Here is a 24,866-nt window from a genome sequence, read left to right as displayed (position 1 = left end):
TAAATAGTTTTTTCAAAGCAAAAACACACATATCGGTGCCATGATTGGCTTTAAACCCAAATTGATTATAAAACGGTCAAAGCAGTAAATATAACCGAATCACGCAAACGTAATTACAGCCTGTCGCTTTCACATTATTACTTTTGAAGTAACTTCAGCAACATTACGGGTTAAATAAGAAAAAATACTTACGTTCCCTCGCTGGTCATCGGTATAGTTGACAAGGTTTAATCTTTCACTGAAGTTTATGAATGAGATTCTTTATATGATCTCCAAAGCACGCCCATGCGCTCATGGGAGTTGTGGTACTTTATAAAAACAACAGCTTGTTGTTCAATCTACTTCAGACTTGACAGTTCCGTCCGACCATGGTTCCAGATGGAGAGACATGGGCAGAGACTCAGCTGCCCAATGACAAGCCGCCTGGGCGGAAAAATGGGCGGGTATGACCAGGGACCCTCCAATCAGAGAGCCTCTACGATAAACTTTAGACATGTGCTCATAAATTGATTATGATGACCAAACAACTTGGAATAAAAGTGGGCTAAACAGCCAGTTAACAAGAAAACGACGCTTTAATTCAACATTTTGCTGTGAGATAATGACACAATTCAAGAGTACAAACATCTGTTCAAACAAAACTGAAGCCATTCAATATACACAAAGTAATTCAACATGTGTTAAAGAGGGACAAGAAAAGCTTGTGTAGAGATTTTAACACAATGTTAGACTGTACTTTCCTTTTAAAGTTATATATTCTAAATTAATGGTGCACAGTTAAACCAAGAGTAAGAGCCAAGACTTTTGTCTCTACTTGTTCACTATCAAACCATAATAAAAACAAAAAAAATTAGACGCATGGTTTCAATCAGTCAATCGGACCGAAAGATGCCTCAGCTCATTTTGTCACAAGCGCAGTGTGAGCTCAACAAATACACATCACAAGTAGTTTCCCGTTTGAGGCAAAGGGCTTGTTTGTCCTCAGTTTTCACTTCCATAGCTGCAAAGACACCTGTTAAAAGATTCTGTGGCGACAGTCCATCAGTCATCAACAATGCTCAGCAGACTGCTCAGCTTCAGCCTGCAGGTCAGTTCTTCCTCTTGACTTGTCAAAATCTGTTGTTCGAGTTGCTTCAGTCGCTGGGCCATTGATACAGGTGTGGTTTTTGGCCAGTCTTCTTTTTCCGACAAATCATCAGGGTCCTGAAAAGTCAAGACAATAAAAACTATGATTCAGTGATTGCCACTATAATTCTTTTTAGCAGAAGTGCTAATGTGTGCACAACTGCAAACATACACAGGCCTGTATCTGTTGCAGGAGTAATTTCAAACACCTTCTTAGTAATGTCATAGACAGGTTTACTGATGGTCACCTTATCATGTGTGTGTGTTCCCTTAACAGGAGCTTGTGACACTTGATGGCCTCTGGGCTCTAGTATTTACATGTAAAAGCTAAAGAATGAGATGCCTTTTGATCCAAAGCACAGCCCGACAACTGGCATAACAACACAACATGATGAGTGGCAGGGGTGTCTCAATTTAACAGTACTATACAAGCCAAATAGCAGTGATGTCGATTTGATGCTGTTTCATCCCTCTTTCATTTGACAGGTCACCATTTCCATTAAGATGTCATATCTTTTCACTGAACTGTGATTCACTCTGTCCCATGGAAACACCTCCTGCTGTGTTTAAGTCTGCCTGGTAGTTTCAGCCCCAGCGTTAGTTAATAGGTGTAACATCTGCCTAATCGCTATTTCAGAATTTAAATGGTAGGTAAATGGAGTTGATGTGTGTTTAGCTTCCACTACAGTCCTGAATATGGGGCACCCACCTCAGTCAGTGACTGGGTGCAGTGTACAACACAAGTTGCTGTGGTTACGTTTCATTGTGAATATTAACGATCCGTGCACTGCCACTATTTGTACCAGTAACATTTAGAGAATACTCAAATTGAATCTCTTGTCGTTTCCAGCCACACGTGCTTTAATGTAGAAAACCAAACACAAACTAGTTAAGTGTAAAACTTAGCAGTTTCAGCCAAACCCGCCCACTTTTCAGAGACTGCTTGAAAGAGGACCCTGAAGCACGGAAAGACGAAAGATACTGTACCTGTGCAGGTGTGGCATCTCTAGTCTTGGCTGTGGGAGCATGTATTATAGTTGTGGGCTTGGACAGCAGGGTGGAGGATGGATTGAAGAGCGTTATGGACAAGTGGTGCAGGGGGTCCCCATCCAGCCAATGCTGAAGCTGCTCCATGCACCTGTAGAGGAATGCAGAGGTGTGCGTTAGACCTGACACACAAATATTACTGGTTATTTTTGGCAAATAAGAAGTGCAACAAAATCAAGCAAATGCCACAAACCATTTTAGCAACTCTGCAGGTTCCACTACAAACTAAACACTACACCTGAGCCTGATCTGTATCAAAGTTCTTCCTTTTATAAGATTTATCAGTTGTCATTCATACACACATCCTGTCAAGTAGTAACTGATTTTTCAACTGATAAGAACAACTGGGTATTCTATAAACCCACATGCACCTACTCAACTGTCTAACAGTAGTGTTGCAGCAGTACCTTTTGCTTTCAGCCTTCTCCTCCTCCAAGCTCTGCAGGACTTTGTGGGCTAGGAGCTCCTGTGCTGTGGGAGTATATGCGATGTCCGGCAGGGGTGCCGGGGCTTTGACAGGCTCCGCCGGACTGTGGCACAGCCTCTTTCTGATGGACAGACCTCTGGGCGTGGCATAAGCAGCTGTACATGCCCTGAAGATGGAGTGTAACAATGCAGGAGAAAGACATGGACAAACATTAGGAAAAAGGAAACAATTTTAAATATAAAGTATTAGTGTGTCTTATTTCCAATGACTCACTGACATGTTATGAGACTTGAGGGTGAACACAACAGCTGCAACATGCAGCTTTATCGGACACCACAGCACATACTGGATGTACACACTGGTGTGTTTTGCCCTTTAAACCATCTACACTGCATTTTTAATAACTCAACTAGTAGTGAAACTGGCCATTAGCTGAGGTTAGCAACCACAGGATCAGGATAAGGATAATCATCTTTATTGGCCAAGTATGTTACACACACACACACACACACATGCACAAGGAATTTGTTTCCGGTACAGAACCGAGGAAACCATCTGCGGCACCAACTGAACCGATGGCTCTAAGGCTCTAACCATCGGGGGCAACGGGGAGGTTCAGTGTCTTGCCCAAGGACACTTCGACATGTGGACCGCAGGCACCGAGATTCGACCTTCAACCTTCCGGTTGGGAGACGACTGTTCTACCCACTGAACCACTGTCGCCTCCCCCCTAAGAGCTGTTGTCTGTGTAACAGATGTCAGTCACTCAACTAAATCTCATCAAAATTAAAAATGTTGCAGCAGTAACATCAGCTGAGGATTTAAGAGTTCGATACGCTGACTCCTTGAAAGGGACAATCTGCATCCAGCAGCTAAAAGTGAATGTGAATCTCTAGAACACTGGCAAGACACTTCCTGGAGCATCCTACCGTTCCTTGTCCTGCTGCTTCTCCTTGTGTGTTTGTCTGATGGCCTGGGTCCATTCCTCAGGTGGCTGGAAGTCATTCAGCGACTCTGTGGTAAAGTACACCAAGATCTCCCCATCCTCTGTAACAGCATCTTTAACAACAAGACAAGCAAGCAAGAAAATAAACTAATAACATTATTAAATAAATAAAGGAAGATACACATCATCAGTAGGTACATGTGTTGGTTGGTTGGAAAAATAACTTTCAACAAGAATGGCCTCACCTTCACAAGGAGGAGGCCCAGGTATCCACCAGTCTTTCAACTTGTGGTCTATGCAAATCACCAGCACGTCGTCCCAGGGGATCTGACTGTAGGCCGGACACACACACTCACCTCCACTGCAGCAACATCCCATGGTTACCTTGGATCTAGGGGCACGGTTATGGAGACTGTTGAGCCTGACCCTTTCCAGAAGGTTTTCCAGTTGTGACATTAAGAGGGGCTGACTGCGGTGGGATACTGGGATCTGAGCAGCGTAGCGAGAGATGGAGGAGCACAGCTCAGGCCAAGTGTCTAAAGAGAGAGAGATAATAAAGGAGGACAGACATGAAAATATGATAAAGGGATTATTGGTAAATTTTTCTACTCAGGATAGTACACAGGAACAGAACTACTAATACAAACTCCATTATAACACACTGTTTATACTCGCCACCCACGCCAAGGCATGCGCCAAAAATGACGTCACAACTGCTGGTGCATGGTGTGCATTGGTATCGTTTCATACCTCTCAGTTTTCTTAACAGGGTGCATGCCAAACAAGAAACAGATGAACTGGGCGCACGAGTGTGTGAGCAGGTTCATCTCTGCAGACATTCAACACGACCATATACAGTCATTTATGGCTTGGCGTGCTGGCTAGGTAGAAAGCTAAAGCACGTTGTCTACCACACAAGCATTCATTCAACTGTTCTGTCAGTTCAATATCTGCTGCCTAGCTAGCCAGCTGGACAGTTTGCTACAGAATGGATTTCCTGTAGATTTCTTCTTCTACTATTCTAGCAATGTATATTGTGTTTTTCTCAACAGTGACACCTATCATTTAGGAGGAGACTGCAGCGAATCATGTGTGCCTCAAGCACAAGTATAAACAGTTCTGGATCTGTGTTGACGTCACAGCTGGCGCACGCCATGGCCAATGTGTCGAGCATAACCACACTTTAACACTGTAGCCTTCCTGCATAGAAACATGACATTCTAAAGTTGACTCAGCCTCTGACCAGTGTTAGACAGCTGCTCCCACTGTGGCAGCTGCAGGCTGAGAATGGCTTTGTGAAGCCAGGCCAGGTGCTGAGCAGAGTTCCAGCCCAGATGAGGAACAAAGTCACGGGTATCAGGCAGGCAGAACTCGCTTGGTGGCCATGAGAATCTGCAGAGATCTTGGGATGAGACTTTGTCAGCAATGTGAGCCAGGACGGCGTTGTACAGCTGGATGACAGGCGCAGGGTCCTGGGAAGGAAGACATGCGGTGGCCCGCTCCTGGCGGTGGGAGTAAACTCTGGGACTGAAGTCGCGGCTCAAACTAGACTCTACCAGCTGCACCAAGGTCTGGCAGATGAGTGGGAAGTGTGGTGGAGCACGGGCCAATAGCCAACGCATGGCCTGGATGAGCTAGAGGCACACATCAAGACAGAGGGGAGAAAAGATTGATGGGCCATAAAAATGTGAAAGAAATATTTCAGACCTACAGTATCAATCTGTATCAGTGATTCTGAACCTTTATGAGCCTTCACAGGTTGCACACATCTATAAACTGTGAGCAGTGAGTGCAAAGAGTAATGTTCCTCTTAAAACTTAAGATAATTTCATTTGAAAAAAAATGGAAGGGGAAAACAATACAACATTTGACAAGTAAAAAACCAAAGTTCATATAAAAAAAAGTCACATAAACAAAAACTTTTGTAGAAAATGTTCCTAGTGCAGTAAATCTCCAAGCCTCAGGTAGGCCACCTCAGAAGATGGTTGTGATCTGAATAATAACTTGTCAGATTGTAACAGTGTGTTTCAAAGTTAGCCTCTGTAAGAAAGAAACTGTCTCTCTCTTTTCAGCAGCTCATCTTACAATCACAACAACAAGGCAAAGATGAAAAGGAAGGAGAAGAAAAGGTGGGACTGTGATCTCGCACTGTCACACTGTGTTCACTTGGTCATTTCAAATATCAATTAGACCTGCAGTATTTTATTCTACAACATCACTGTTTCTGGGCCCCGTGGGATATTAAACACACCTAAGTTGTTTTTCTGTGGTGTTGGTTTCGAAGCATGTGTATGTGCAGTACCTGTTTGGATCCCTGGAGGTCACTAGTTGTCTCTGGTATGAAGAAGAATGTGTACTCTGATATCAGGCCTTCCTGGACCAGTGTGTGCAGCATCAGGGCTGAGGGGCAATGCACCATGAGAGAAACCGTTTAGGGTTACTTCATTTTACGCACATGGATTCAGCTACTGTCCATGAATACTACCTGATAAAAAGTGAAACTTCCAAAACCTGCTTTTTGGAATGCCTATTTCAACATCCCAGTGTGCTGAAACTAGCAAGCAGTATTTTCATCTCTGACTGTATCAACTACAAACCTATTTCTGTCATCATTACTATTATTAATTACCATCTTCAAGTTCCTGTGTTTCACCAGTAACACTGTCAGGTCCTGGCACCAGTATGACCAGAGGCAGTGGGCAGTGCCAGGTGCTGGCTTGTTGTAGCTGCTTGAGCTGAAGAAGGGCCGACAGCAGAGGTACATCCTGCTCATTACGGCCAGGCTCGATGATGGACAAAGCAGGGAGCAGCATGACCAGAGCTCCTGTTCCCTGGAGCTCATAGCACTCCTCAATTTTGGACAGGCTGTCTTCAGTCAGTGGACCTCGGGACGCCTAGGAGATGACATCAAGGACACCCCATGTTACACAGAGCCAAGGCAAGAGGAATCATTTTTATCTACCTAAATAACAACATATACCAATACGAGTTGTTAATAGGTTAAAAGATAAGGTGAATCGGATATGGTGTCAGATAGCACTGAACCACAACTACACAAAGAGCAAAGACTTCTGGTCTTTAAAACTCACTTATTAGCATTTCAGAATGCTAAACCTGACTTTATTATTTATGTCAAGGTCTCCTCAAGGGCTCCTGGGGAACTGGTCAACCACGTCTGTTAAAATACTGTCCATTACCTAGACTTTCTTCAAGCAGCACACAATATAAAAATAATTAATGGTAACATTAGGCAAAAATACAATAAAATATGATAAAAAATATGGATAAATGAAAATAAATTTGTATTTAAATAGTACTATTACTGTGTTTATAATGAGTGAAGCATGAATCACCTTTTCATGTAGATCAGTGACCTACCATGTCTGGTCTGGTGCACCATGAGAAACTAGCTAAAGAATTAGCTTTGAGCTTTAAACTAAACTTAAATTTCAGTAAAGATAATTGTACAGATTCTCATACAACTGTCACGTGTCCCACGCATTTTAATGTTTGCAGTAGAAAACATGTAATAGTCATTTTTATCCTTTACGTGTATTATTTCAATCTTATTCTAAATATTTTTCCTTATTGCACACTAGCCTTTTAGCTCAACCTCAGCCTCATAGCATTTCACTACACATACTGAGATTGGAAACTAAGTCATCGTTTTATTTCTATCATTTAACCTCGATGAGCCCTGTTGAACACACAGTCTCAGGAACATCCAGATTTACAGCTCTGTACATTATACTCATAAGCTGCAGTGTGATCTAACCTTGACGCTGATGTGGACTTTGTGAGTGCGTTGTCCATTCTCATGCAGTGTGTTGGTGACACAGAGGGAGTGCAGTGTGCCGTCCCGCTGCTCCTCGCTCACCTCTGACGTCTTGTTATCACCCAGCTTCACCTCCAGCCAGTCTGACAGGATCCTAATACAAAAGACAAGTGAGGACAAACTCAGTGAAAGGTTCAGTGACCACTGGAGACCGGGTGCAAGTACCAGGAATGAATCCAATTCAGCGTCAAAGGTAATCAAACATCTGCCTGTCACTGTGTCGACCTTGTGTCACATTGCACTGCAGCTACTCACCTGTCTGCCAGACTGGCTACACTCTCGTGGTCGCTGGGTAAGAGGAGAACAGCTTTCCAGAAGATTCTGTCAGGTGGGTTGGGGATATTTTCTGCCACCAGTGCTGGCAGGTCTAGAGGCGCCCACACCACTTCACTGAGCGCAACATCAGATAGAGGTCAAAATGCTGTTTTGTATCGCAGATTTAATTAATATGATGATTTTCTCAAGACTTACTCAAGCAGCTGCTGGTAGTAGTAGTGGACTCTCATCTGGTGGATTGCTTCCCGTCTCATTTTTAATAACCTTAACAAGATATAAAACACCTTACAACACCCAACAATATATACTTACTGAAGCAGTGACATCATTTATTTTAAGGCGGACAAAGACAGTGGCCCAACAACAGTGAGGGAGCAATTAATAGCATGCTGCAAAAAGCTAACCAACCAATCATAAATTATAAAACAAAAGTATGGCCATTTGTCATCAAACCTCCTGTGTTGTTTAAAGACCTATGCAGAGGACAAGACGAGAGAGAGATGAACATACCTAGAACTAGACAGGGCCAGAGTGCCTGCGTTTCCCAGGTTGACCAGACCGCGGGCCAGATCTGCTATGGTGGGCTGTGCAGGAGCACTGGGAGCCAGAGCCTTGAGTTTGAAGGAAGGGTCAACACAACAAGGAGCTGCAGGGAAACCTCTCATCTGTCTCTTCAACTGCCGACGAACTGCTACCACATCCCGCCACCTAGTGGTACAGGCAACATGAGACTAGGTAAATTGTAAAAGGATGTGTAAATGACTATGGTGAAGAAACCTTGGGGTTTCATTCTTTGTGTTAGATGATTATTTCACTCGCTTTCCATTCATTTCACCTTTTAATGTACTTGTGGATACACTGCAACTCAGCATCAAGGATTTCTTCAACCAACCGGGCAATGTCTGTATCCAAAGTGTCCTCAACTAGACTGGTGCAAACCTGTTCTGTGCATTTAGCCACACGCTCAGCTTTCTCATTCACCGCCTGCCTGAAAAAGTAAACAGATTAAATAAATAAATAGATACACTTTAAATTCAGTGAAAACAGGTCAAAGCTTCCCTGTTTTCTAGTATCTTATTATCCTTATAAGGAGTTGGCTATTTTACATATGCATCTTCATTTTTTACAAATAGGTCTGTTAATTTATTGATTAGCTTTGAGTGCTTTTTCAGGGTCATGCAGTTACTACCTACTGTACTATAGTGCCACAGTAGTCCACACAAAATGTTCAAATAGTGACATCAGACCAGCTCGAATCTGGATGAGTTTTAAATCTTACTGGATCTCAGAGGTGGCGGCCTCCTTGATGGTCTCATCTAAAACTTCAAGGACGATCTCCTTGCAGAGGGAGAAGCTGAACTGAGCCAGGAAAGCCTCGTGCTCCTGTCTCCTCCTGGACGGAAAAGGAGGGCGGGTGCATTGTGACAAACATGGCTACTTTGATAATGGCTTTCAATACAGAAGTTGCCGTGATGATGGTGACTGGTCATAATTGTTCATCTTAAAATCATACAGAAGTTATTGCATGTTATACTGTACAGTATTAGATCTGTTATAAAGGACTTGATAAGATGCTGTGAAATTCCAGAGCTGTTTCTGTGAGAAAACAAAATGGCTGTGCAAACCTGCATATGACAACCTGGATGGCATGCTTTCCTAAATTAACAATGATTATTTTGTGCCTTGTTTGTTGGGTTGGAGTAGCACAAGCCTGCCCTTTCCTAATGAGGCCAAGGCCAGTGATACAGCACAGTGTGCTACGCTCAGCACGTTGCCATTAACTATCAGCAGACCAACCTGGTTTCTTCAAGCTTGCGTTTCTCTTCAGCTACACGCTCCTGTTCCATCTCGATCTCATCGGAGGACACCTCCTGCAGCATCTGCGCCAACACTTCGCTCACCAGTGACTCCACCTGCATGCTGCTCTCACTGCAGAACCACAGCAAGTCAAGTCATCTCAGTGAAAACAGTCAGCCACTGGCTGTACACACTAATCTAATGACATGATGATAAACGTAAAGACAGCATGATTTAAACTGACCGTGCACAAGAAAAGTTAGTTGGATGGATGGATGATTTGAACTTACACGAGAGCTGTTGTGATGTAAGTGGTACCAACACCAGCTACCTCCCTCACTGCTGCTTCAACCACCTCTTCAATCATACAGTCGAGCTCAGCCACAATGTCCTACAGTATGGAATGCAAACAGCACAGTTAGTGTCAAACCAGCACAGCCAGGTCAGTGTTGCTTCTTGTATCATCTACTGTAACCAAATACAACAGATGGTTCATTTCTTTGTTGTTTAATTTGATCATTCTCTTCATAAATGAAAAATTTCCAAATACTTAATGCCCATTACAACTTCTACTTCTAAGTCCAAAGTGCCACCTTCAGACTGTTGGATTTGTCTGGCCCACAGTCCAAAGCCCCAAATTAGCCATTCTGATATCAAAATGTCAAATTATCCATTTTGATCATTGAGACGAAGGTGAAACCAAGGCATGTTCGCACTTTTTAGGGCAGAAAAATGTGAGTCAAATGATTATTATAATTATACTTTGACTGGGGATCCCACTGTCAAGTTCTTCAAGTTCACAGATGACAACAGTCATTGGTCTCATCATGATGATGAGTCAGCCTACAGACGGGAGGTTGAACAGCAGGCCCTGTGCTGCGCTCGTAACAACCATACCCCCTAGGTTTTCAGAAAGACTGCTTTTCAGTGTTTTGTGATTGTTGCATTAATGTGTGAGCAAAACTATGCTGGTCTGTAAAGTAACTCCAACTGTCAGAAAAATGCACTGTAGTAAAAAGTGCTGTGCTTCCCTTTGAAATCCAGTAGTAAAAGAGTGAAACTGGCTTAAAAGCAAAATCCTCATGTTCAAGTACCTCATGTACCTAGTAACTGTACATGAGGTACTTGACATCACCAGAAAGGAATGCAGCGGCCACACTACACTGCTATGGCTACAAAATCATCATGCACTAGAGAAAAGCAGAGAAAATATTTTAGGGAGACAGAATTAGTTCTTGTGATGTGATCTGAGATAAAGAGCTGAGGGATCTTCCCCACCTCATCAATGTACACCTGCTGAGGTCTGGGTGGAGGTGATGGTGGCTTGACAGGCTGAGGTTGAGATATCCGCTGAAAAAGCTGCTGGGCGTCTGCTGGGAAGGCTGAGCCTTGAGGTGATGCGCTCAGATCTCCTGTCTCATCTGTAACAGCTGGAGACAGCCCAGTGGCAGTGGAAGTGTCTTGAAGTTTGACTGGCAGCTCAACACTGAATGGTGCTTTAATCTCCAGCTTGGCAGCAACAGCTGAGACAGTGAGAAGAAAAAAAAAGCTGGTACTAATGGGACTGAATCTCTGCCCTCTTTCAGATGTTAAAAGATTTTGTATGAATGCAATATGAGGTTTAAAACTGTATTTTACTTCAAGCTCTGCATAAAAATAATGGCTTTCAATTTTATATAAGTGAGTCAACACACCTAGTGCTAGCCTTAGCAGATGTACATACTGTAAAATAAAATTTAAAAAAAAAGAACTGTATTTGACAGGGTGAGGAAATGTATAATGGAACCAGTACATTTGAATGGGTTTGAAGTGGGCTCAGCCAGAGAGCCCTCTCCACGGTACTTGTTCTGGGAGTCGAAGCTGCAGGTAGGGGTGTGCTGGGGAGGATTAGGGAGGGGTCCTCCATTCACTACCTCTCCAAGCAGCACTGTTTTCTTAGCGAGGATGACCTCAGACTTCTTCTGGGACAGCGGCAGCTCTGGCTCCTGATAGGTTGACCGACTCAGCTCAACCATGCTGTGCAACAAAACAGCAAATATCATGTACTGTCTAATTAAAATATTTCTACAAATCCTCTATATGGCCCACTAGTAGATACTTACCCATCAATCACATTCAGGCCGTACTGCTGGATGAAGTCCGTTGCTTCTGCACGGTTGCGGAACATTAACATCCGAACTATATCCTCGAGGGGAAATGCAGTCGATCGTGGACCCACAGTGTGGGCCATGTTCAGGGTCTTCAAGGCCTTGGCTCTGACCTGCACATGCACAGTCAACAACACATGGTTGTTTCAATTTGCTCCATCATGCATGCAACATTTTCAAATATGACTGGTATCTGCTGCTTGAACACTGGCATTTACCCAGACTATGTATACCTATGGACATTTTACAATAACAGAGGAGACCCTTGTTGCACAAACCAGATAATCAGTTGTACCAATGCTGAAAATCCTCTTCTAACTTATAGCACTGTAACAATTAGTTGACTTCTTGATTTGTCCCTTAACAGAAAATGTAACTATTCTGATCTATCATTCATCTTATAATTCAGCTCCTCATATTTTATAGCCCAAGTGATTAATGGAGAAAATAATCTGCAGATTAAGGTTGTAACAGTATGAGATTTTAATGGTACGATAACGTACACAGTAGTACACAAATACTGTTATTGTTATCAGCTGCAATGACCCTCAAAAGAGGTTGAACAAATACTTTCTTTAATTGCAAGTGACTGTGACAGTTGGTTGAGCTGAAATCAGAAGCATAATTGGAGTTCGGTGATACCAGCCTAGCTTTTCTCTGCTGGATGTATATATGTGGTATCCATCTAAAAAGCAGTCAGGGAAGAAAGACGCACATGTAGTGCTTTTTTTTCCTTCAATAATAAGCAAATGTGTGTGGTTTGATAACCATCCATTTTCATACCATGGTATACTGTGAAACAACACTAGTGCAGATTAATTGATAATGACAATACCTGTTAGCTGCAGCCCAATTAATTCATTCCCTTTAATATGAATCTCATCTTCTGTGACCAGTATAGATTTAATATGGATAACTTAATAGAGTTTTGTTTGGTTTTACCCTGTCAGTGCTAATATAATACATTATTCAGAAACATAAATCAGTTCATAAGTTTCTCTGTCATTCATCAACAGAGGAACACGTTTTCTGACCTGACTGAAGTATCTGTGTAGGAGGCAGCTGGCAAGGTAGGAGGCTCCTTTCACCAGCTTGAAGAAGCGCACAAAGTTGTTGCTGTTGACTGCAGCAAATGCATGCACGGCAAACTTCACCTCAGGCGAGTTACGCACCTCATCACGGAACTGCTGCGCCTCACTGTATGAACATGGAGTGTGAGGAAGTCTTTCTTTAGTGCATGGACTGAGGTATGAGGTGCAGTGGATGCAACAAAACATGCCCTGAACTCCTAAGTCACAGCTGATGGGTCATGAAATCATTTTTCAAAGCTCATTTCTTAGAGGAAAAACAGGCGCATTACATCTATTTCAATGACACAAACATATTATGACCATATTTAAGCATTTGTGTACGTGTGCTTCGCTGGACTGACCGCAGGATGTCGCTGTCGTTTAGCTTCAGCAGCACACTATACTGGCGGAACTCTGCCTCCCGGGGGCAGTAGATTTGGCGCATACCCAGGTCCTGGTACATTTCTTTGAGACTCTGCAGGCACTTTGTCATGTTCTCATTGTTGATCTTGGCATCAAAAGATGACATAGGTTCTTCGCAGAGGTGATGGGCACAGTGCACATGGAAGCGTGTGCACTTCTCAATCAGCGACACCGTGTGTGGGCAGCAAAGGCGCTGCTGGGTGATGTCCTGTGTGTATGACAAAGGAAAGGATCATTCTACAATCCATGCGTATAAGCTGTAAGGTCATACCCTCTGCAAAATCACTGCTGGACCCAGAAAAGTGTTTGTGGGACAATGTGTGTGCGCTGTACTCAAAGTTCAGATAGTAAAGTGTAAAGACAAGTTAACAGATAGCTGTACACATCTGATGAATATATGGCAATATCAAACTATTCACTTAAACCAACACACTATTTTTTTTGTGTAGGTAAAATCTTTGCCTGATACCTGATACTACTCGATGCAGATGCAAAGCTTCAAGACAACCAAATCATGTTTTTTATACAATTACAGCCGATATTTGAATCTATTCTGAAGCAGGCCTTTACCTTACGGATGCCGCGGGTTCTGTTCCAGACAAAGTCATACCAGTCGCGGTAGTTGTCATGGCCCTGTTCCATGATCTGAGTCACCAGATAATCCATGGTCATGCTGAGTACAGGCAACGGGCGCAACTCGTGGGGCAGGGGCTCCTCCTGGTCGGCTGAGGAGCGACTGTACTCCTTGATGGCTGCTATGTGATCCACCTAGTTGTGGACAGGAAGGGGCAGTTTTTGTTTTCATTTCCCCACCCTTCTTTAATGAACCTACCAGCTTCCACATCTATATACATTCAATATACTCAGAAAACATACAATATACCTAGAATGAGATCTATGCAGGTGTACCACAGGTGCAGCTAGATAATAAAATAGGACACTTTGCTTGTTGCTTCTTTATTTTGCATTGCTAAGCTGAAGGAATGCAAGTGACATACACTGCACAAAACCTGTCCTGAAGAGACCAAAGATTATCAGAAAGGATGTAACATCTCACAGTACTGTCTCAGCTGAAAAAGCCTATATTCTTCACTCTAAATGCGAAACATAAGGATTAAGGACGTTACCATTTCAGTGTCTGGAATGACCTCAAATATGCTGAGCTGGTTCCGTGTCTCCCTCATGTACCTCTCCTTCTCTGGACACATGTCAGGACACGTCCCCACAAACACCTTAGACAGGTCCAGGTCTGTCCGCCTAGGCCGACCTGTGCAAACATATTAAGCACACTGTTCGAATGTCTCATGTTTTTTCCAGCCATATTAAAGGCTGCAACAGACTAATGTGAGAGGACGCTTCACCTTGGCGCAGGACCTTGTCTCTCTGCTCCAGGAGACGGTATTTTTCTTCAGCGGTCTCAGCCAGCTGGCCAATGAGATGGAGGAGGGAGGAGGGTACCTGCTGCTCTGAGCTCTGGGTTTCTGTGTTGCCTCCTCTCTGGGGTTCCCTGTCCAAGTCCAGAGACTTGACCAATGGTGCCTTCTTCACAGGAGAGCTGATGCATTAAAGTACACGAGTGAGGAAATCACAGAAATAAAGCAGCAGTTTTTCAACTATTTTTAGGATGACCACTGATCTAGACCCAGTCCATAAAGGCATTACAAATAAAGTTAAATCTGAACCAGCAGAATAACGACAAACATTTTAACACAGGTACAGTGTTACCTGTGGCTTAAGGCTGCCATGCTGCTGACTGCAGGAGCTCTGAGTGGGGGTCTCTTAAGAGGGGAGGAGGTGGCCTTTGACTCCGTCTCCCCTTGAGTTTCTCCTACTTCCCCCTCCTTTCCTGCTCTAGGTCTGCACCCTTTCTCCTCTGGACCTGAAAAAAAAAATTCATAATCAATTTATTAAGTTGCTGCAAGGTATTAAATATGAAATAAACAGTTCAGGACTGTTTACTAAAATGCAGAACAAAGTCCTGATTTCTAGTCACTTTTATAGGGTTATATGTCTAAGAAAACAGCCGCCCAGCAGAACCATACCTGCTGGGTGACACCAGATAGTTCTGTATTAATTAGCTTTTAAAGAACTGTTATATTTACTTTGCTTCTTTCTCTGCCAGAAAAGATTGAGATTTTGTCTGTGCAGGACTTTGCCTTTCTTCTTGGCCTTTGCTGCTGATGCCTGAAAGAAATAACAGCGACAGCAAAATAATGTTTTGATTTTAATGAAAAATAAACACTAACATCTTTGGCCTGTCTCACAAATCAGGATCAGTGGGTTAGCTAGCTAACTTATGTTTCAGTCTAACTAAAGACCACCATGTCACCAATAAACCAGTGATGAATCTTTAATCAGTGCTTGAATCTTGCTATGACACTGTTCTGCTAATCAACAGCTGAAAACTAAATGACATTATATGTAATGGTTCACATTTGCTGTTTCACATAAAGGGTTATAATAAAAGAAAACCACTTAAGGACCAAACTGGGAGAACAGCTGTTATTCACTACCACTTTTGAAGAGGTCATGAAACAACATGATAACTAGAGTATGGTGAATATGCTTTAATGAAGATCAGTTTAACTCACATGGTCACTGAAGTGTACTGTGGCCTGGCTCTTGGTAGGCCGACACACGACCCTAGTGACCTTCCCGAAACGAGCAAAGTGCTTCTCAAGTATCTCCTTTTTGTTGAGGTCTGCAAGCAAATCCTTGCAATGGATGGTGGTGCAGTCGGTAGGAGACAAGCCACTGAGGCTTTCCGAGCTCTCCCTGCACACGCCACGTTTCACACGGGCTGCAGTTTTTAGCTTTGGGTCTGAGGCTTTTGTTGAATCTAGATAATATTAATGGGTAACAGACAACAGGATGAGTATTCTGTAATAAAGAACAATGGTAAATAAGCAAAACAGATCTCGGTTGATATGTATCAAGATGGAAAGGGTTAGAAAATAGTCTCAAAGAATTTAGCCAACAGTTAGACATAGTCCATGGAGGGACAGCACAGAGAAAGCTGCTGCTATCCAATAACAACTTGACACTACTGGGAAAATGTTTTGAGGAGGGATAAAACTAAGGTTGAATTATTTGGGAAGAACATGCAGCATTATGTTTGGTGCAAAAAGAATGCAGTACACCAAGATGAAAACATCATTCCAAAGATGAAGTACAGTGGAGGGGGGCATCATGATTCGAGGGGAAAATTAATCCCCAGGTTTATCAAGGTATTTCATAGGATAATGACAGCGTGGCTGTCCATCAGCTGAAGCTCAAAAATGTAGATGAAATGAAAAGCAAATCCGACAATTTATTCAGACAAGCAGTGTCTGGTAAAGTGACTCCCTGTCAATTAAGAATTCACGGTGCAGCATTTGCTTCATGATACAAATGGGCTTCAGAAATGCACAACAACACATCCTGATGCAAAAGCAGATAAAATACATGGTGTGTGCGATTTGTATATCTCACCCGACGACTCAGCTTTTTCCAACACTTCCCTGGTGAGTGTTTGTACCATAGATGGAGTAGCAGTCACACTGTCACTCTCAGCTTGAACATCATTCCTCTCTGTTTCCTCCCAGTTTGATGCCAGCTGCTGAATCCCCTTGGTGGCCTCGCGCCTCACTGGGTTAGCGTTTTCTCTGCGAAGACCACTCAGTGCCCTACCGAACAGGCCTGCTGGTGGGCCGCGGGACCTGGTCAGTGGCCTCTTAGGAGGGTGCCTCGGTGAATCTGCTTCTGCTGGAACATCCTGCCCAGCTGCAGGACTCTCTGTATCACTGCTGGGGGCTGCTGGATCATCCTTGCGCTTGGTGCCTTTACTAAATCGTGCAAATATATTTGTATCCCCTGATGCCTCAAGATCGCTCCCTTTCTCATCTGTGCTAGCCTCTGCTTTAATTTTGTTGTCATCAAAAGCTGAGGGTTGCCCAAAATTGGTTCCTCCAAAAAAGGGTTTTGTCTGCGGCTGGAGGGCTTTGGTTGTAAAGCTGAAAGATGATGGAGTGGTGGGCTGGGTGGTGGATGCCTTAGAGCTGGAGCTTGAAAGGGCAGCTGGCTGGGAAAAGGTGAACTGCAGCGTGTTTGTTGGAATGTTACTATTGCTAGTTGTTAGCTGGCTGTTCTGAGCAGGGATAGATGGGGCTGCAGCCGGCTGTGAAAAGCTGAAGCCCGGCAGCCCAGGCTTGGTACTCAACAGAGAGAAACCAGTGGTGGTGGTGGTGGTGGTGCTGCTACTCATGGTGCTGGAGCTTGTCTGGGACCCACTGTTGCTAAATGGTGAGCTGGACAGTGAAGTAGTTTGTGGGTTAGCAGGTTCAGGGCTGGCACTGAAGATGGGTTTGAAAAGTACCTCATTTGCTGGCTTGAAACTGAATTCAGATGATCCAAAGGCCCTGCTCTGGGTCACACTCTGACCGGTGCCAAATACACCAGTGGTGACAATGGTAGATGATTGCTGTCCAAATGCAGGCTGTCCTCCAAATCTCAGTGGCTGAGGCTGCCCTAAGGCAGTAGTAGAGCCAGAAATCATTTGGGAGTTTCCAAACCCAGAGGACTGTTGGCCATATCTTGGTGGTGGTTGGCCAAATCCGGGTGCCTGCCCAAATGCAGATGTCTGTCTGAAAGCGGGTGCGCGCCCAAAGACTGAACTCTGGTTTGGTCCAGTGGTCTGTCCAAAGGCTGATGCTGTGCTACCACCAAAGCCTGAGCTACTGATTCCTAATGAAGGCTGTCCAAACGCTGGAGGCTGGCTTATTGTAGGCAGCGTTTGAGGTTGTGCAGGTTGCTGTCCGAAGGCTGGGGCTTGTCCAAAGATAGTATTTCCATGAGGTGAGGGCTGATTTAAGACAGATGGTTGTGCAAATGCTGATTGTTGAAAGAATCCCATAGTTTGGGGCTGATTGCTGGAACTTTGCTGTCCAAATGACTGAAACAAACTAGTCTTCATGGTGCTGCTTGGTGTTTGGAAGGCTCCACCTTGCGGACTGCCAAAAGGATTTGATGGATTCATGGCGCAGATATGAACGGGCTCTTAGCATACTCCGTTGTTTGTGTTTCTCATCCAGGCATTCAAGCAGCAAAGATCTGTAACACGTTTTTCAGTGACACCCTATCACGTTAAAAAAACAACAAAACATTACAAGGACAGGAACATAAAATTAAAATGCATGGCTAGGCCGCTAGCATAAGCTAACACCACAAATATTGTTAACATTAGCTTAGAAACGATTGTCTTATTTCTCTTGAACTCATAAAACTGAATATACAACAATTCACAGAACTACACCAAACCTATACAATCCGGATACGATAAAATCTCACTTTTCTCACCTTTTACGTTTGGTGTTTACTTTTTGTTTAACTACAAATGCATCTTCCGACATCCGGTTTCGTTCCGTCCAATTCTTTGGTCCTCGTTCAATGAGAACATGCGTTCCGTAATTGCCAACGTCGCGTCCGTTGCTGGAAGAGGGTTCGAATCGTTAAGAAACCCCTTTCCACAAATAACAAGAAAATATTTAGCTGCTCTCAACAATACTGTCTAATCTACACAAAACAGAGAAAGCTTAGATAGTCGGTTAGGGGGAACTGCCGGGACGTATCACCTTGAATTCGGTCGCGGCTAACGATACTTCCATACGGCTAACGTAAAGCTGTTCAAACCCTCTCATAAATTGGTCGCCACAGCATTTGTCTATATGCTTATCGTTGGAGGTGGGTTAATGTAAACGGAAACTCGTATCTCATGCATTTTTAATATCAATTTTTCTTTTTACTTTGATTTTTAAAATGGGGGTAGTACTGCGGAATCTCCAAAAGGTGGTGCCTGTTCGTCGCGCCAGGCTGCGCAAGGATGTTGACACTCTGAGGCACATACTGGGCATCCAGAAATTTGATCTTGGCATCATTTGCGTGGATAACCACAGGATTCAACAAATCAATAACATCTACAGAAAGAAAAATACACCTACTGATGTCCTGTCATTTCCATTCTACGAGGTAGGTTTAATGCCTGCAAACCAAAATAAACTTGTTAATTCATTGACATATACACATATTTCTGTAACTTTCCCACTGACATGAAGCTCTTTGTGTTCAGGACATAAGACCCGGTAAGCTGCCCTGCCCCCTTCACAGAGATGAGCTGAACCTTGGGGACATTTTCTTGGGGGTCCAGTTTGTGATGGAACAATGTCAGGAGGAATCCCTCGATCTGCACGGTGCTCTTACTGTGAGTAACTGCATGATATATTTCATTTTTCTAGAAAAAAAACTGGCTGAAGATAAAATCAATGTATTTAACTGTAATTAGGATCTTAAACCGACTAACATCATTCTATGTCTGTAGTAATCTAGTCTGTTAATTGTTATAAAATAAAGTTTTGTTCATCCTGTTTTAGGCAGTCACTGCACATGGTATCTGTCACCTGTTGGGCTACAGGCATGAGACAGAGGAAGAGTGGGCTGAGGTTTGTATGGAGTGCACATGTTGAAATACTCTTAATGTGAAAAGCGCATATAACAGATTAAAAGGGACTGTACTACCAAAACCTATGTTCTCACATTACCTGCTCAGATGCTGCGTATCCATGCAAATAGCCTTGGTTTTATGTGGATTCAAGTGGTGCTGATCAAGTCTTCTCTCATCATATATGTTCAGGTTTTGATGTGCATCAGCTCCAACACAAAGCGAATGGCATTTTGTTTCCCTGAGCACGGAAAATGTCACTTGATGAGCCACAGAAGTTGTTTTCCCAGTAAATAGTTCCAAAGAAACAGTTAATATCAAAGATCTGTTGGTTATTCACAGCTGAAATAGAGATGCTGCTCTCGGACTTTTCTTAAATGCTGAGACCAAAAACAAAATATCAAAATTTTTGTGTTGTTGAGGCAGAGGCATACATTTCCAGAGCTCATCCAAAACTGCATGGCTAGACAATCACTAGAGGTCACCTTATCACCACAAATTGAAATCTTTATGTGCCGTTTTGTCACACACTGTAAACCAGCAGGACAGCGGTTGGACAATAGTTTAAGCATTTTAATTTGCTTGCAGATGCTGCAGAGGGAAAGCTACATTCTAAGTGAGTACAACAAACTCACAGGAAAACATCTCGAGCCACTGATGAAGAAATGCGGTCAAGACAGGTGACACTGATCATCTCTGGTTCTCTTTACAGCTCAGCACTATGGTGCTTGTTACGTGCCTGTACAATGCCCTGTAACCAGATGGACTCAGTGTCCCACGATGATTCAGAAACAAATGTTATGTTCACAGTTAATATTTGCTGCCGTTTACTGAAGGACTTAAGACATGCACCTGATTCTGTGGACATCCTTCTGAACACTGCCTGTGAGTGTTAAGAACCAAAAAGTCTGTGCACTTTCACCTCAGTATTTTATTAAAATCTGCTTTAGGAAGAGTCAGTTGTGTATGAAGGGTAGAAAAAGCAGTCCATTCTTGCTTCACAAATACATTTTACCCTCTTTACACTGCATTTGGGACAAGATGCTCAGGAAGGTGCCATGTTTTAAAAAAGCCAAAGCAGACAAAAGGAACCCATTTATGAACAACCTGTCTGCTCTCTTAACTGGGTATATGATCATGGTGCAAGAATAAAGAATACTGCACTTCCAGGAAGTCAGCTAATGATAGTCAGCTATAGAAGACTCTGTATCAGTGTCACAGTTGATCCCCACAGATTTTTTAAACTCATGTTTTATAACACTATTATCTAGATTTTCTTCTGCTTTTGGGGGAAGTTCAAATAATGGTGTGGTCTGAATATGTCCAGCAGACACTGTTTACCGTTTACTGTTGCACTTTAGTTGTGATATACATATGTCATTTCACTTTTTAAAGTGGTAAAAAAAAAAAAAAAAAGGCAGTCCAACCAGGGTGTTGAAACCAGCACAGAAATACCAAAATCTCATTTGTGCCATCTATATTCATTCATATCTGATAGGAACTAGTTGAACAAGGTGAGCTAAGGTCTAAGGTGTTTAGCATGGTATACTGGCCTTAAAGGTGATGAAATAAACATACATTATATTATGCTACAAGTAGCTTCCCTGGTGTTCTAGTATTAAATAACATCTAACTGCCATGCCATTTCGATGGGTTAATTAAGATGCATCAGCTCTGTTGTAATAAATAGAAAAATCTGTTGGCTGCTTGTAGACAAAAATCTGACTTGCACATTGTTTAGGTTTAACAAACGTATTCAAAATAATAAGGTTGTGCAACTTTTAAAGTAAAGCTTGTGTACACATTTATAAAAGTTTTCTTGGGAGGCACAAGGTCAAAACCCCAAAAGAATCAAGTGGGCTTCACTGGAAAAAGCTCAGTAAAACAGGCCCTGTTACTACTGAGCTTATTTCTTTTTAAATCTATAAAATATGGAGACAGCCACACACGCACACACACACACACACACACATTAGCTTTTAAGTCAAGCACAAAAAGCAACTATGAAAACATCCACACTCTGTGACAGACAGCTTGAATTGGCCAGTTTGTGCCAGAACATAAATATTGCACCAAATGTACCTGCTAAATGCAACAACCCTCTAACTCTATAATAGCTTATACTCCAACATAGAATATATCTTTAATGTATATAGGAAATAAAGGGTCTGCAAAACATATAATCCATGAAGCACCAGTAGCATCTGGTGTTTGATAGTTGCATCTAAGTCAAATTCTGAATGAACAGCAATAAAGTTTAAAGGTGTATCAAGAAACAAAGGGGAAAAACCCTATACAAAACAGTTGTCTGATAAAAGCAAAGGAAAACTCCAGCCCCAAAACCACGGAGGCAAGATTTGATCCATTGAACATTTTTATCCACATTTCCGGTACCTTAAAGAGTCAGTTTAGCACCCACATTGAAATGTACTGGTGCTAACTGAAACTGGCATTAACTTATTAGTAGAGGAGATGAAATGTTGAAGACGACAAAGGAAGAGCTATCAGTAGTACTCAAAGGGGCTGCAGGACGTTCCTTCCTGCCTCTGAAGTGCTGCTGACTCCAGCTCTCTCCATCTCAGACAGCTGTTCAAACACATCCCTGAGGACACAAAGTCAGCATGTGAAAAAGCATCTTATAGCCATGAACACACCAACATACACTACTAGAAAACTTTCAATTCACTAAAATTACAACAGTTTTTAGTATTCCCCACTTTCAAGTGGTCAAAAATAACTTGGTGTGGCTTAAAGCATCCTTTAACATACACTGACATGGAAAACAAAAAGAGGCCACTCAGTTTCATTATGGCTATAAATGCTACACAGACATCTGCTTATTTTGCCAACTCACTTATGCATGTAGAAGAAGATGTATCCACTGCGGTCACGGTCTCGCTGGACAGCTGCTTCCTGTGTGCGTGAGACGTCCAGGTCATTGTAGGTCAGCCACGACTGCTTCTTCATGTCATACACGTCACTGATGTAGTGGCCTGGCGTGGAAAACAAAGTTAGCACGTGGGCAGGCAATGATGTGCCAAAATATGTCTGACATGGGCACGGCGTCATTCCAAACACTACCACAGGTGAGTGCACTAGACCAAACATTAAAATCAATTCAGTACAGTCCTTTAGATTTTTTCAGGCCCCAATCACACCAAATAGGTTTGGCACTGTCCATTGTTTACCTCTCATCTAAGCAGGCCAAGAGTGGTACTTCTGCCTTCGTAACACAAAGGCACACACAACCCAGTGCTGTGCATGTGAGATTTCTGAGCACACTCGTTAATTTTCACACTTTGGAGCATAGTGTGCAAATCAGTAAAACCCTGACATGTAGTCTTCTGTTAAAAACAAAACTATCTTCTCATCCCGCCATGTCACATGACTGGAAAAGCTTGCAAACACTTAAGTCTGACACCTCTAATGGTTTTGAATTACTTTTTGCAAACAAGTAACTGTAAAACAAGTCCTGTGCAGCAGTTGGCATAAATGTTGATGTGCATTAGGATGAAGGCACAGACACACATGCTCACCAGAAGAAGAGCTGCTCCCAATGTGACTGACAACACTGATGAGTCGGAAAGAGTTGGGTAACTCTCCACTCTGTGGATTAGATGGTTTATAAGCAGGTTACTGAGTGAAGGCAGTTTGGTGTTTCCAATGTGTACTGTGTATTATCAGTACAACTACAAGAATGTGGAGAGTTATTTAATTTTCATCAGGAAGATGATTCTAGATAGATATGTTGCAGCAGGATGTAAAGTACCTCAGCATTCCGCTTCAGGTTTTCTGCCTCTGCTTCAGTGTACTCCATATCCAGCACATCCTCGTTGCCAGAATCATCATCTGAGCACAGTAGCTCAGGTAGACAGTTGTTGAACTCTGCTGGGTGACATGGGGTTATTAATACTGGTCTAACAGTGGGGAGGAGGTACAGCAGGTCTTCCCCTGAATTGCAGGGTTTGCTGTTCGATCCCCAGCTTCTCCGGTCCATATGTTGAAGTGTCTTTGGGCAAGACAGTGAACCTCTGGTTGCCCCTGCTGGCCTTGTATGGCAGCACTGCTGACATTGTGTGTGTGTGTGTGTGTGTGGAGGGGGTCCCTTCGTCACCCAAAGTTTGATGATCGACATGCAGAGCAAACAACTGTTCCTATCAAAAACAACTCACAGCATGACTGGGTAAACTTATGATAATAGTGCATGTGAGCTGCGAAGTTATTTGACAAGTGTTGAAAAGGTGTCTCTGACCACGGATGCATGGATGGTGCCTACAACTGAATCGTATACATCAAATAATTGTAGAACAGTCTCTGCTTGAAATGCCCATCCCTAGTACTATCAAGCGCTTTGAGTGCTATGGTTAAAAAAAGAAAAGTACTAGATAGGTGCAATTCTGCACTGCATGTTTGAAAGAATAAATCAATCAAATCAAATCAATTCATTTTTAACAGTTTCACAGCCCTGAGAGTCTGATTACACAGACTTGTTCTTTTCTCTTGGCACTAAATTGAGAACATGTCTGATAAATAAATAAACATGATACATTTATACATGATAGTATTTAGTTGACAGTTTTTAGTTTCAGTCTACAGTTGTTTTGTTTTGGATATTGTATTGTTGCCCTGGGTCTAATTAGAAATTACATTCTGTTTCCCTTGATGCTACATACAATGCATGTGTGTGGAACTGACAGTAAACCTCAACCTGGGTCTCAATGACCAGTTGCTCAACATGTGTCAGTTTGGTCCATACCTTGCAGGCTGAGCTCAGTGGCCCTCTTCAGATCATCATCCTCTCTCATCTCTTGAGCTTCCTGTATGAGGTGAAGTGGGGGACAAGGTATTACATCGCTGAGACTTGGTGGAAGAAATTTCAACAACACATTTTCACTCAGTTTATATCTCTTGGTATTGGATGTGTGTACTTGGTGAGCTTCTGTCAGGTCTATTATTGTTTTTGAAGCTAATTTGGAACCACTATACTGTAACACCAGCTCAGGCTAGTTGGACAGCAATATTTCTTAGAACTGCAGAAAAAGAAACATTTGATTCCGTTACAAATTGTAGTTTCTTTAGTTGGCGATCATCCAGATTAATATATTAGTCTACATATCTGACTCAGGTATTCGTTGCATTGGTATTTCAGTGCTGTGATATAGTATGATCTGTTTCTATAAAAAAAACCTGCAGATACCACATGGCTTCTGATCTTATAATCTTACATGCTCCTGAAGGCTCTGGGCCAGGGCCTGCTGCAGCTCCTGTTCTTCCCTCTCCTGATCCAGATTGTACTGCTGA

At 42.8% G+C, this 24,866-nt stretch overlaps 3 protein-coding genes across 7 annotated transcripts in view; 1 reads left to right on the top strand and 2 right to left on the bottom strand.

Annotated features, from left to right (window-relative positions):
• Positions 1 to 556: 556 nt before the first annotated feature.
• mcm3ap (minichromosome maintenance complex component 3 associated protein) lies at positions 557 to 18,509 on the bottom strand. 2 transcript variants are annotated; one of them, XM_020621615.1, is made up of 29 exons: positions 18,428 to 18,509; positions 16,565 to 18,206; positions 15,685 to 15,932; positions 15,196 to 15,277; positions 14,819 to 14,972; positions 14,455 to 14,648; positions 14,221 to 14,360; positions 13,664 to 13,861; positions 13,033 to 13,301; positions 12,635 to 12,797; positions 11,556 to 11,713; positions 11,246 to 11,469; positions 10,732 to 10,976; positions 9,744 to 9,844; positions 9,454 to 9,585; positions 8,936 to 9,049; positions 8,492 to 8,644; positions 8,167 to 8,364; positions 7,852 to 7,920; positions 7,636 to 7,770; positions 7,321 to 7,474; positions 6,175 to 6,439; positions 5,848 to 5,945; positions 4,789 to 5,179; positions 3,791 to 4,081; positions 3,529 to 3,658; positions 2,580 to 2,765; positions 2,113 to 2,263; positions 557 to 1,203 (listed from the first exon to the last, which is right to left on the bottom strand). In XM_020621615.1, the coding sequence occupies exons 2-29, from the start codon at positions 18,105 to 18,107 to the stop codon at positions 1,042 to 1,044; spliced, it is 6,348 nt and encodes a 2,115-aa protein (XP_020477271.1). In that variant the 5' UTR covers positions 18,108 to 18,206; positions 18,428 to 18,509; the 3' UTR covers positions 557 to 1,041. The 2 variants fall into 2 exon arrangements, with proteins under 2 accessions (XP_020477271.1, XP_020477272.1); XM_020621616.1 differs by having other exon boundaries at positions 16,565 to 18,181; positions 18,428 to 18,503.
• A 353-nt stretch (positions 18,510 to 18,862) lies between these two features.
• Positions 18,863 to 20,964, top strand: ybey (ybeY metalloendoribonuclease). Of its 4 annotated transcripts, none has more exons than XR_002276719.1 (5): positions 18,863 to 19,096; positions 19,197 to 19,328; positions 19,502 to 19,566; positions 20,154 to 20,245; positions 20,376 to 20,964. XR_002276719.1 is itself a non-coding variant. In XM_020621619.1 (5 exons), the coding sequence occupies exons 1-5, from the start codon at positions 18,887 to 18,889 to the stop codon at positions 20,397 to 20,399; spliced, it is 561 nt and encodes a 186-aa protein (XP_020477275.1). In that variant the 5' UTR covers positions 18,863 to 18,886; the 3' UTR covers positions 20,400 to 20,964. The 4 variants fall into 4 exon arrangements, 3 of the variants coding, with proteins under 3 accessions (XP_020477275.1, XP_020477276.1, XP_020477277.1); XM_020621619.1 differs by having other exon boundaries at positions 19,498 to 19,566; positions 20,154 to 20,181; positions 20,278 to 20,964; XM_020621620.1 differs by having other exon boundaries at positions 19,498 to 19,566.
• Positions 20,958 to 24,866, bottom strand: part of LOC109972643 (ubiquitin carboxyl-terminal hydrolase 37) — a gene marked incomplete at its 5' end in the record, with an annotated part of 14,731 nt that continues 10,822 nt past the window's right edge. Inside the window, 6 exon segments of the mRNA XM_020621651.1 lie at positions 20,958 to 22,167; positions 22,420 to 22,558; positions 23,102 to 23,171; positions 23,335 to 23,450; positions 24,322 to 24,382; positions 24,791 to 24,866. The exon segment at positions 24,791 to 24,866 is cut by the window's right edge and continues 13 nt beyond it. Coding sequence (XP_020477307.1) covers positions 22,080 to 22,167; positions 22,420 to 22,558; positions 23,102 to 23,171; positions 23,335 to 23,450; positions 24,322 to 24,382; positions 24,791 to 24,866 — 550 coding nt within the window.

This window comes from Monopterus albus, unplaced genomic scaffold, assembly GCF_001952655.1.
Source record: "Monopterus albus unplaced genomic scaffold, M_albus_1.0 scaffold263.1, whole genome shotgun sequence".
Taxonomy (NCBI): domain Eukaryota; kingdom Metazoa; phylum Chordata; class Actinopteri; order Synbranchiformes; family Synbranchidae; genus Monopterus; species Monopterus albus.
This window is presented reverse-complemented; position numbering and strand designations above follow the sequence as displayed.

Coding starts and splice junctions, on each gene's coding strand:
- ybey (XM_020621619.1), top strand. CDS start 18,887: ATGGGGGTAGTACTGCGGAATCTCCAAAAGGTGGTGCCTGTTCGTCGC. Junction 19,329..19,497: donor ATCTGCACGGTGCTCTTACT/GTGAGTAACTGC, acceptor ATCCTGTTTTAG/GCAGTCACTGCACATGGTAT. Junction 19,567..20,153: donor CAGAGGAAGAGTGGGCTGAG/GTTTGTATGGAG, acceptor ATTTGCTTGCAG/ATGCTGCAGAGGGAAAGCTA.
- mcm3ap (XM_020621615.1), bottom strand. CDS start 18,107: ATGAATCCATCAAATCCTTTTGGCAGTCCGCAAGGTGGAGCCTTCCAA. Junction 9,586..9,743: donor TACATCACAACAGCTCTCGT/GTAAGTTCAAAT, acceptor GTGGTTCTGCAG/TGAGAGCAGCATGCAGGTGG. Junction 5,946..6,174: donor AACACAGGAACTTGAAGATG/GTAATTAATAAT, acceptor ATTGCCCCTCAG/CCCTGATGCTGCACACACTG.